Source organism: Chiloscyllium plagiosum, chromosome 1, assembly GCF_004010195.1.
Source record: "Chiloscyllium plagiosum isolate BGI_BamShark_2017 chromosome 1, ASM401019v2, whole genome shotgun sequence".
In the NCBI taxonomy this organism is placed as follows: Eukaryota; Metazoa; Chordata; class Chondrichthyes; order Orectolobiformes; family Hemiscylliidae; genus Chiloscyllium; species Chiloscyllium plagiosum.
In genome coordinates, this window is record NC_057710.1 from 88,584,745 (window position 1) to 88,596,803 (window position 12,059).

Here is a 12,059-nt window from a genome sequence, read left to right on the forward strand (position 1 = left end):
ATCACTGTGGTACCCCACTAAAAACTACCTGCTACTTGGAAGAAGACCTGTTTATTTCCAGTCTTTATTTCTTGGCTGCCAACCGGTTCTCAATCCATTTCAGTGCACTACATCCAAAAGGGAGGTAGAGGGCTTGGCATTGTAGTGCAGTGAGAACAGCCTCTCTCTCAATGTCGGCAAAACTAAAGAATTGATCATTGACTTCAGAAAGAAAGGAGGAGAACACACCCCCATCTACATCAACGGAGATGAAGTTGAGAGAGGGGAGAGCATCAAGTTCCTTAGAGTGATAATAACCAACAACCTGTCCTGGACTTGCCTCTTAGTTATGACAGTGAAGAAGGCACAAGGACATCTCTTCTTCCTTCGGCGGCTCAGGAAATTTGGCATGTCCATAAGGACCCTCACCAACTTCTACAGATACACCATTGGGAACATACTCTCCAGGCACATAACAGCCTGTCCAGGACTGTAAAAAACTACAGAGAGTGGTGTGCACAGCTCAGACTATAACGGAAACCAACCTTCCATCCATGGACTCCATGTACACGGCTTGCTGCTGCGGAAAGTCTGCCAGCAAAGACCCACCCCATCCCAGTAATGCTCTCCTACTACCTCTTCTATGAGACAGAATTTATAGAAGCCTGATCACATGCACCAGCAGGTTCAGGAACAACTTCTTCCTGGACATTATTAGATGAATGAATGGACTCTCTAGCCACTAAATAATGCTGATCTTGATAACGCTGATCTTGCCTAGCACACACTCTGTGCAACGTAACCTGTAAGCCTCTGTCTAAGTTTTTCTAATCTGTACATCCTTGCTTACTATGATCTGCTTATGCTGCTCATAAAGGAAGCTTTTCACCATACCTCAGTACACTTGACAATAAAACAATTAATGAATCAATCTCATGCACTTTAATCTTGTATGCTAATCTCTTACACTGGACCTTAAAGAAAGCCTTCTGAAAGTCCAAGTATTCCACATCCACTGGTTAGCTCCCCTTATCCACTCCACTAACGACATCCTCAAAAAGTTCCGGCAAATTTCTCAAGCACAACTTTCTCTTTGTAAATCCATGCTGGCTCTGTCTGATCCTGTCACTGCCTTCAAAGTTCTCAGCTTTGTATCTTTTACAATGGACTCGAGTATTTTTTCCACAATTATTGTCAAGCTACCCAGTCTATAATTCATTGTTTGCTCTCAACCTTCCTCAAATAGTGAAGTTACATTAGCTATTCTCCAATCCAGAGGAACTGTTCAGAGTCTAGAATTTTAGAAGATGACCACAAGCGCATCTGCTATTACTGGGGACATTTCCTTTAGTACTCTGGAATAAAAGTTATCAGCCCCTGAGGATTTATCTGTTTTTAATCCTATTGGTTTCACCAACACAGTTTCCCTACCGATATGAATTTCTTTCAATTCGTCCTTCCCATTAGGGTCTGTGCTCCCCCATATTTTTGGGATGTTATTTATATTTTCATTTGTGAAGCCAGAACTAAAGTATGTATTTAATTGGTCTGCCATCTCTTTGATCCCCATTATAATTGCCCCTGTTTTTGACTATAGGGGACCGAGAGTCACCTTTATTAATCTTATCTTTATATGGCTTTAAAAGCTTTTACTGTCTGTTTATATGTTCCCTGCAGGCTTATATCCATACTCTACTTTCCCCCTCATAATCAGCCTCCTTGTCTACATTCGCTGAAATCTAAATGCTGAAATGGTGAAAGCTGTTTTGGTTTACTCCATACAGCTTAAATAAAGAACTAATTCTCCCTAGCCCCAATACTCACTGCCTAGACTCAGATGCAGCTTTTAAACAGGTTGCCAACATGTTTTGACAAAAAATAAATCATCGTGGGATCTGGATTTATATAACTCCCTTGCTATTTAGTGTAATGAGCAATGTGCCTGACGTTGCTTAGTCTGTTCTTCAGTAACCCACAGAGTAAGATCATTCAGATGTAACACAGGATTGGTCAGAAGTGGAGAACATAATTCCAATCATTAAAGCTGAATAACTTGTATCTTCATGTACCCAGTCCAATACATTCAAAACCCTCAGGAAGGTAATCAGTCCAAGGACCATGAAAATCAATGACTGTCAAACTTCTCCCTCAGAGAGAATCAAATAAAACTCAGAATTTTAAACTACAGGGCACTGCAATCCAGTTCTGTTCCTAGTATGGAAACTGCAAACAATGATTATTATTCACAAACCATGAAGGTGAGGTTCCACATCAGGAGTACATTATCAAAAATTAGAAAATATGGAGAGAAGGTGCCACAGGCTAATGTCATTGATCTAGTCCTTTAGGAACCCAGGCTAACATTCGAAGGATATGGATTCAAATCCCACCATAACACTGGAGGGAATTAAATCAAATTAATAAATTCTGCAATTGAAAGCTGGTCAACAATGATAATAATGAAACTATCGATCAGTTTCATAAATGCCAATCTGGTTCACTAATGTCATTTAAGGATGGAAGTCTGCCAACCTTACCTGGTCAGGCCTACAAGTAACTCGAGCTCGTTGGAAATGTAGTTCACTCTTAATTGCCTGTCAAAATGGCTCAGCATGTCACTCAATAGAACAAAATGCACAATAATTATTTGCCTTGGCACCAAAACCCACATTTCATGATTACATCTTTATCTTATAAACTTGCCAGAGAGGGAATTCAGTGTAGGTTGACTAAGTTGACATAGGGATGGCAGGACAGTCCTATGAGAAGGGTTTGATTTGACTGGACCTGTATTCACCTGGATCTAAAAGGATGAGGAAATCTGACTGAAACATATAAATTTCTTCCAAGGCTGGATAGACTTGATGCAGGGAGAATGTTTTTTTGTGGTTGGGGAATCTTGAATCGGGGACACAGTCTCAGGGTATGGCATAGATCACTTAGAACTGAGATGAGGAAACATTCTTCACTCAAACACAGTGAACTTGTGGATTTTTCTATCACAGAAGACTGTGGAGGCCAAGTCACTTAATATGTTCAAGAAAGACCTAGATAATCTTTTAGATGTTATTGGCATCATAGGATACAGGTTAAACGTGGAAACTAGGCATAAAGATAGAGGATCAGCCATGAGTCTACTTCAAGATGGCGGCGAAATAGCAGGGCTGCATGTGGGCTCTTGTCCATGGCTCAGCCACTTCACATACAGGCAGTGTTGGCAGTGGCAGCAGCAGCAGGGACATCCTCACGGCATTTGGGGCTGGTGATGGCAGCGGTGGCAAAGATCCTCCAGCAATTGGAGGCGGCAGCAGCAGTGAACTTCTCAAAATGGCAGCGCCAGCATCTCAGAGGAGGGCGGCCGGAACAGGGCTCTTGGCAAGTTAGCAGCGGCGGTGGCCTGGTCTGGCAGGGGAGCCAGAGACTTCTGGTTGCAATAGACCCAGAGTGGGGACTCCTGGCATTATTGAGGTGGCAGCAGAGCCAGAACTGGCTGGTTGTGGGGTAAGTGTGGGGTCAGCATGGGACTGGCATCAGCACTGGCAGCAGTGACCAAGTTGACCCAGCAGCGAAGAGCAGCGACCCCTATGTTGGTGGATCTGGTGCAGGCCATGGCAAGGCACAGGAGCAGGGATGTTGGCACAGTGGTTAGCACTGCTGCCTCACAGCGCTAGAGACCCAGGTTCAATTCCCGCCTCAGGCGACTGTCTGTGTGGAGTTTGCACGTTCTCCCCGTGTCTGCGTGGGTTTCCTCTGGGTGCTCCAGTTTCCTCCCACAGTCCAAGGATGTGCAGGTCAGGTGAATTGGCCAGGCTAAATTGCCTGTACTGTTAGGTAAGGGGTAAATGTAGGGGTATGGGTGGGTTGCGCTTCGGCGGGTTGGTGTGGACTTGTTGGGCCGAAGGGCCTTTTTCCACACTGTAAGTAATCTCATCTAATCTAAAAAAAAAGGTGTCATTAGTGAGTCAGCTCAGGACTCTCTTTCAGTTAAATCTTTTATCCTTTTTATTTTTAAACTATTCAAAATGGTGCCAGATTTTGATAACTGCTGAAGTTTTCACTGTATTTCACTGTATTATTCACTGTATAATCTAAGTGACAATAAATAAATACATCATTCTTTCATTCATGACCATATTGGATGGTGGCTGAAAATGTGTTGCTGGAAAAGCGCAGCTGGTCAGGCAGCATCCAAGGAGCAGGAGAATCGACGTTTTGGGCATGACCCCTTCTTCATGCCTGAAACGTCGATTCTCCTGCTCCTTGGATGCTGCCTGACCTGCTGTGCTTTTCCAGCAACACATTTTCAGCTCTGATCTCCAGCATCTGCAGTCCTCACTTTCTCCTATATTGGATGGTGGAGCAGGCTCGAAGGGCCAAGTGGCCTACTCCTGCCCTGAGTTTCTATGAAAGTCTATGAAACTTCAGTGAAAATTCAAAACCTTTCCCTTCCTGTGTACTTTGAAGTTTGGTTTTTGTAACCTCAAATCATATCACTCAGTATGCCCCAAAGAAACATAATCCTGCAAAGAGAGAAACAGAATCAACAAACCAGATTGTAAGATTCCATGATCTTTTACGAATTATGGACAAGACTTGGTTCGAGGATTCACATCCCCATGCTCGGCACCTCTCCCGATTTTCACTGACACCCATAAGCGTGTGTGCACATTTGGCATTCCCAATCTTGCCAGCTTCATCGTGGCTGCAGTTATCTCCTAGCCACCTGTAATGTTTGTGGACTTGGGCAAGCTTCTCACAAAGGAATTGTGAACCATTGTGTGGATGTTTGAAAGGTAATTTCAAAAGATTTAACTTACTCTCCATGTAAACTCACACCCCCCACCCCACCCCACACCACTCCTAATATCCCCTCATACTCTTCATTCCCCGCCATGTCCCACCCACTTCAAGTGTGCTCATGCCAATCATTTAGAGCGTTCTATGTTACAGGTAGCAGAACTCCAACAGGGCGGCAGGGTGGCTCAGTGGGTAACACTGCTGCCTCACAGCGGCAGATCCAGAGTTCCATTCCATCCTTGGGGGCGACTGTCTGTGTGAAATTTGCACATTCTCCCCGTGTCTGCGTGGGTTTCTACCAAGTGCTCCAGTTTCCTCCCATAGTCCAAAGATGTGCGGGTTAGATGGATTAGCATGTCAATGCACGGTTACAGGGATAGGTTAGAGGGCTGGGATGCTCTTTGGGTGCAGATTCGATGGGCCAAATGGCCTCTTTCCACACTGTAGGGATTCTATAATTCTACTTGGTGTAACTCTACTTGGGAGCCATCCTCATCATTACCGAAGTAGAACACTAGGTACCCACGCAGATTGCCAATTTCAGTGGCAACTGGTCTCCCATTGAGAATGCCCATAGGTGTCTTTAAACGTGCCATTATCATGGTTAGTGGAATTGACTGGAGAAGACATCTTGTTTCAATTTTTCCCCAGTAAGGGACAACTTTCTGTAAAGGTGATAATGACAACATCAATTATATGACCTGGTGACCACAGGATTTTATCTCAAGATGTCTATCTAGATAAGACTTGTTCTTACAGGATCTTGCCCCATCTCTGGGAGAAAGTCAGGATTACCTTTGGAGCAAGGTGTCATTTAAGAGTCCTCAAGTCCATATTCCTACCCCTTAGCCCTCATGAGGACAAAAGACAGAAAATAGAGGATATATGTCAATTACCAGTCAATACAAAGACTCTGATTGAGGAAGCATTGCAAGCTCTCAGGTGTGAGAAGTATTTCCGTGGTCTCAATTTAATCCAGTGTTCAAATGCTGAACAAGAATTGAAAAGAGCAGGAACCAGGGAACTTTACAGATACATGAGAATGCTCTTAGACTCTGTAATGCCTCTGCCATCTTCATGTATGGGGTGGAGTGAGTTGTCCAGCGTCTACAGTCTTCACTTTCACCTGGAGTGAACTTTTGTCAATTTCCTCAACTAGTGTGAACTACTGACTTACTTCCACATAAATGCTCTCTTTTCCTTGTTTAACCCTAATATTTGTAATGACCTGAAGTCAGTGGAATAAGAAATCCCTGCTTCAAGATCTTATGACTGTACAGGAGACTAAATCTCACATTATAAGATGAAAGATCTGTGACAGGGAAACAGCTGGCAAGATTAAATGACAAAAGGAATAAAGATTCAAGCCAAAAAGGGATAGATTTAGGAGAAATTAAGAAGCAAAAGCAAATAAAGTGCAGAAAAGATGTAAATGATGGAAACGTTTCCTCTCTGCAGTGGCCCTGGGAGACAATGGAGGTCTGTGGGTGCAGAGAGGAATAACTCTCCTCTCTCACTTGTTGAGAGATTATGGAGCTTGTTTGCTAAGCTGAAGGTGAAAAAAGTAGAGATACTTTACTCTTTCATCATAAAAAACTTCACCTGAAACAAGAACCCTCTAAAATGACAGGAACTGAGGTACCACTTCACATATTTAATAGTATATAAAATTGTGACTGAAGAGATGGGGCATTCTATATAACGACAGTGAACAAATCCAGTTACATCTGAATGCTATCATTAGTTACTGGACTGAGCGGAAATTATTGGGAAATTACTTCATTACTCATGCAAATGTTACATATTCCAAACCTCGAAACTTTTAAGTCTGCTGTCAAGTACAAAGAATATGCATCTCACACTTTTGGTACGTTCCTTATGTCCTCTATAAATAGACCTGATCTAATAAGCAAACGTAGTTCACCAATGGTGACCCTGAGAGAGCTGCTGGGGGAAACATTGCAGGCAGATGAGGAGGGGTGAGGTCAGTTGGAAGAAGGGAAAGGGCAGGGGGAAGGGAAAAGGCAAGGGATGGACACTAGAACTAGAACACTCCTGCTCATCTCTGCATCTGTTTTTTTTTATCAAGCTTACCTTTTTGGTGATAACCACAGTTAGACAAAATCACTGGCAAGAAAATCTGGGTAGGGCAAGTCCAATGTCCACTATATGGGGCAGACCAACTTCCCAGAGGGGTCCTAGATCAGGCAATTATTGAACACCCTAGGCGCACACTTAAGAAATGGTCTGAAATACTTGCAGGCTGAATGTTTTTCCAAAGTCTTTAGGGACAAGACATTAGTCTGTGAAAATCAGCCTCGCTGTGTCTCTCTCTTATGATCAAAAATCCAATTTTCATCCCAAAATCAGAAGGGAGCTACCTATGCAGCACGCATATAATGATGAATATCTACATGCATTGTTGAGGCACAATATCGAAAATAGCCATCATGAACATTGCTTTGATGGTCTAATACATGAGCAAGCCTATGTGCACCAGAGTTGCCTCCAAGATGTATTATGTACAAAAATGGAGAACCTGAGCAGAGTCAGGCTTCAGCACCTCATCACAAACAGCGGTAACTCACTTAAATCCAAAACCCCTGACTATTTCCAAGCATCACACGAAGATTTGTAGTTGCAGGAATTATTTTATACTCTTGCAAACACACTACACATCTCATCACATAATAGTCAATGGAATCATGACATAACTTGACTTCACTGATCACAACACGTACAGTGAAACCAAACATACAATCATTTGATGCATTATAAAAAGGCATTTAATACTTAAGGTTCAAAAACATAAAATGTTTTGAAAAAAAAAGAAAGCACACATCATAAAAAAAGTTTAGTGTTATTTTCAAGCAAAAGCCAAAGCATTGGATGCAATACTACAGTGTAAAGCAGATTGTACTTATGTACAAATTCAAAATTATTCAATATTGATGTCACATGAGCAAAATCTGATTCTGCATCTGGTTTTGAACACTGCTAAGTGTAAAATCTTTAATGGAACGTGTAACCTGAATCAATATGGTCAATCTCTGGAGAATAGCTTTGGGCATTTACATGCTAACAATGCACTCCAGGCTAATAAAATTCTGTCCTTCCCTTCCTCAGGTGGATACAGGGGAATGTTTCTCTTTGAATACAGCAGGTAGAAGTGAAAGTTAAGAATGTATGCATTGTTCATTTTATAATCATTGCTACCAAGTTGTTACCTCTGGAGGGACAGTATTTCTGAGTCAGGGATTGTCCATGTGGGCCAACAGAATGTTCTCTAGGCCTTATTTACACCTTCTCAAAACTAATCTGTGGAACAAGATAACTTTCAGAATTTTTGGGCACTACATTTCCTTCAAATATTTTGGATGCTGAATCTTTAACTGACTGACCATCCGAGGGTAACAAGTACAGGGTGCATACACACCACGGGATATTCTTTTGCCAGATGTTAAAGTTGTTTTGGGAAAGAAACAACTAAGTTACAATGCACGTTAATTCCCATGCAATGTTCAAATTTTAGTCCTCATAATTCCCTTTTCCCCTTCAGAAAGATTGATAAGCTTTGTGCTTGTCAAGATGAAGAAGATTAATGTAAGGAAATGAAACACCTTCTCATTTCAGACGCTCAGTGTTAGCACTAAGCACAGATCAAGCAGACCCAGCTGTAAAGTAAAGCTCCTCCTATTCTGCCCCAGCCGTGTGCCTCAACACTATTTTTAGCAGAGCCACTCCACTCCAACTGTAATATTTTTCTACTTCCTTCATCAGTTTTCTGAAGTTGCCAATTTGATAACATGGGCCAACACCTGATGTTACTGGTTTTAAATTATCCAAACTCATTTGATGAAGATCCTAAACAGCCAAAAGGCATTGAATATTGTTGTCCTATCTGCTGGGTTTGAACCTAGCTCTTTTGGTCGAAAAGACAAGGCTTCATCCAATCAAATTCTGTAAGCACTGACATTATAAATGTTTTTAAAAAATGAAGGTGTGGATAAGTAAAAAAAAAATCAGTTGCTATGCTTCCCACTTTTAATTACATTAATCAATCACCAGGTTATGAATGGGGGTGGGGATGGAGGTGAAGTTGAAGGGAGGTAAACAATAGGGTGTTCCCTCAACCAACAGATTACACCATCTCAGTTCTGTTTGGCTATTGATGGATGATATTGATCTCCAATAAAGTGCTTGTGTGCAGGTTATAAAACATTTTAAAACAGTGAAGATACCAATGCTAAACCATGCGCATATACGCTCACAGCTGCGTAATACATTTTCCAAGCTTGTGGGTTAAAATTTTGAAGTTAACTGTGAACTTTTAATCTTTAGCTATTCTCTCAATATTGTTTGTACTGATGTGCCATAAAATAATGATCATTGCACTTTTGTGGTAGGATTATACAGTACTTGAATAAAACATTTTCAAAAGACCTGTAGAAATCAGGGGAAATTCTGATGTATAAAGTAGGGGCTCTGTGTTGTGAGAATATGACATTGAAATAGAAGGAGAATATTAGGTAAAAGGTCTCGATCTTAAAATTTTGATGAAGGAATTTAAGAAACAGAGGATGGAATGTTACATAGAAATGAGTAGAAACAGTTTGCCTGTAAGTAAGGTACTATTAATGCTTTTCATTCCATTCCACTGATAGACGTTAATACCTGAACAATCTGGTAAAGTCTGCTAAGTCATAATTCTGCTACCATAATCAAATATCTTGGCAATTAAAGTATTTTCCTACTGCAGAACAAAGGTGTTACCACTTCCTGCTTTTTGATTCTATTGGGTCACTGATAGCTGTGGAACCTCATGTGTTTTCATTTGCAAGTTGAATAATTATAACATAATTAAAAGAATTAACAAACAGTATTATACTTATTGAACAGTCATTATACAACCAAACTTGGTATAGTTGTAAAACTTCAAATGATTTAAAACATTTCAGATTTCAGTTACACATGAAACTGTTTTACCTGTGTGTCATATTCAGCACCATAGTTGGGTATCGATGATCCTGGTTTCATTAGAATAAAAACCTGTTTAAATTTGGCAATATATGCTCCACAGGTCAAGAAGCCTCCATGGAGAGAGGAAGGCTGTGTTAACATTTCAGGCCACTGACCTTTCATTACAACTGGTTCTTTTACCATTCCAACTCAGGGTCATTGAATTGAAATAATAAAAATAATACCTTTGCTCCCAAGACACTTCCAGACCTGTTGAGAGTTTGCAGCATTGTTTGATTTTATTTCAGATTTCCAGCATCTGCAGTGTTTTATTTTCAGTTAATGTTGTGCTCTTTTTGTAGCATTTAAGACTGAAAATAGCTATGACTTTTAAAGAATGTTTTATTATTTATGCAATTAAAGGTTTTAGCTGTATTCTTTCAGCTAAATTCCTTCCATCCCTATTAATGTATTTTGCAATTACAGCTGCTGTAAAATCAGGAATGATTTACCCACATTTCATCATAGAAGCACAGAACTCTACAGCACCAGAGGACTCCCTTTGGACTTTTGTGCCATTCCAGCTCTTTCAAAGAGCTATTCAGTTTAGTCCTGCTGACCTGCTTTTTTCACATAGCCCTGCAAGTTATGTCCAATCGCCGATTGAACATTTCTATGCAATCTGATCCCACCATCCTTACAGAGAATATTTTCCAGCCCCTCACAACCTTATGATAACAGAACCAAGGAGGAAATTAGGAGAATTCTTTCTTTACATCATCATGTTAAATCAATGCCTCCAACTATCGACCTATTTCTGACAGTTTCCTCTCTACTCATGGCCTGTCAAGTGTCTCTATTAGGTGAAAATGTGTTGCTGGAAAAGCGCAGCTGGTCAGGCAGCATCCAAGGAGCAGGAGAACCGATGAGAAAAGAAGGGCTCATGCCCGAAACGTCAATTCTCCTGCTCCTTGGATGCTGCCTGACCTGCTGTGCTTTTCCAGCAACACATTTCAGCTCTGATCTCCACCATCTGCAGTCCTCACTTTCTCCTGTCTCTATTAGGTCTCCCCTTTAAAGAGAAAGGCCTACTTTCTCGAACCTCTCCATATAATTGAAGTCACCGGTATCAGCATGATAAAATGCTTTCTTTCAAAAGTGGAATGCCAAGAACCATACACAATACTCTGGCTGAGGTCTAACTAGAGATTTGTGAAAATTTAAGACAATTTGCCTGTTCCTGTCTTCACCATTCCTACACGCAAAGGCAAATATTCCATGCACTTAGTTGTCTTATCAGTTGCGTTACTGTGTTCAAGAATTTATGAATATTCATCCATGGATCTTGTTAAGTATATGTGACTGCTAACATAGGTCTTAGGACGATACTGTACAAGGAATGTATTTAATAATTCTTAACAATTAAGCAACACACAAAAAACACACAAAGAGAATTCCTTTCTAGAAAGATGAGATCATGCAGAAAATGTTCACATTAATCAACTTCTGTTAATTAAATTCCTGATATCATGGGGTGCTTTCAGAAGTCCATCAATCTGTTAATCCTTGAACTTCAATTGCTTCAACGTCCTAAGTAAGCAGAAAAAAGTATTAGTAAATCTTATAAGTTATATACATGGGTCAACTTAACTGTCATAAACATTTTGTAAATTAAAATTAAGCTAACTTTTGAGAAAATGCCTAATTTTCAATGGCGTGTAAAGAAGAGGAATATGAGAAAGCATCAGTAGAGCAAAATATTGAGAGGGAGAAGGTCTTAGAAAGACTGGTTCAGCTTAAAAATGGGTGAGTCACCTGGTCAGAATAGTTTACATCTCACGTTACTAAAACAAGTGGAAGTGGAGGTAGCAGAACGACTTGTTATCGTCTCCCAGTCTCCCCTATAGATGGGAAAGTTGTCAGAGGATTACAGAATGGCAAATGTGACATCCTTATTCAGCAAAGAGTGCAAGCACAGTCCTAGCAATTACAGGCTGCTGAGTTTGATGGTCAAAGTGAGTATGTTTTTGAAACAATAATGAGGAAAAAAAATTAACAAGCATTTGGAGAGGCTCAAGTTACATGAGCATAAGAAGTACATATATGTAAAGGCAGATTGTGCTGGACTAATCAAACTATATGCTTTGATTAAGTTACAGACTCACAGAATTGTTATGGTACATGGCTACAAAGATGTTCATCACCTAGGCAGAGTGTCCTGCAGTCAACATCACAGTGAAACAGTCCAGACATAGAATCTTGCTCTCAGCATCACAGTGAGGCATTGCATAGACCCTCAGTATGCAAACACCAAATGTCACTAC

The 12,059-nt window shown here is 40.7% G+C and overlaps 1 protein-coding gene and 1 long non-coding RNA gene across 3 annotated transcripts in view; one reads left to right on the plus strand and one right to left on the minus strand.

The window, feature by feature from the left end:
• LOC122550433 overlaps positions 1 to 12,059 on the plus strand; it is a 55,225-nt gene that overhangs the window by 20,963 nt on the left and 22,203 nt on the right. The gene's annotated exons all lie outside the window — the stretch shown is intronic.
• spata18 (spermatogenesis associated 18) overlaps positions 11,257 to 12,059 on the minus strand; it is a 67,922-nt gene continuing 67,119 nt past the window's right edge. The window contains exon 13 of the mRNA XM_043691102.1: positions 11,257 to 11,325. Coding sequence (XP_043547037.1) covers positions 11,318 to 11,325 — 8 coding nt within the window. The 3' untranslated portion in view covers positions 11,257 to 11,317. The remainder of the gene's footprint in view (positions 11,326 to 12,059) is intronic.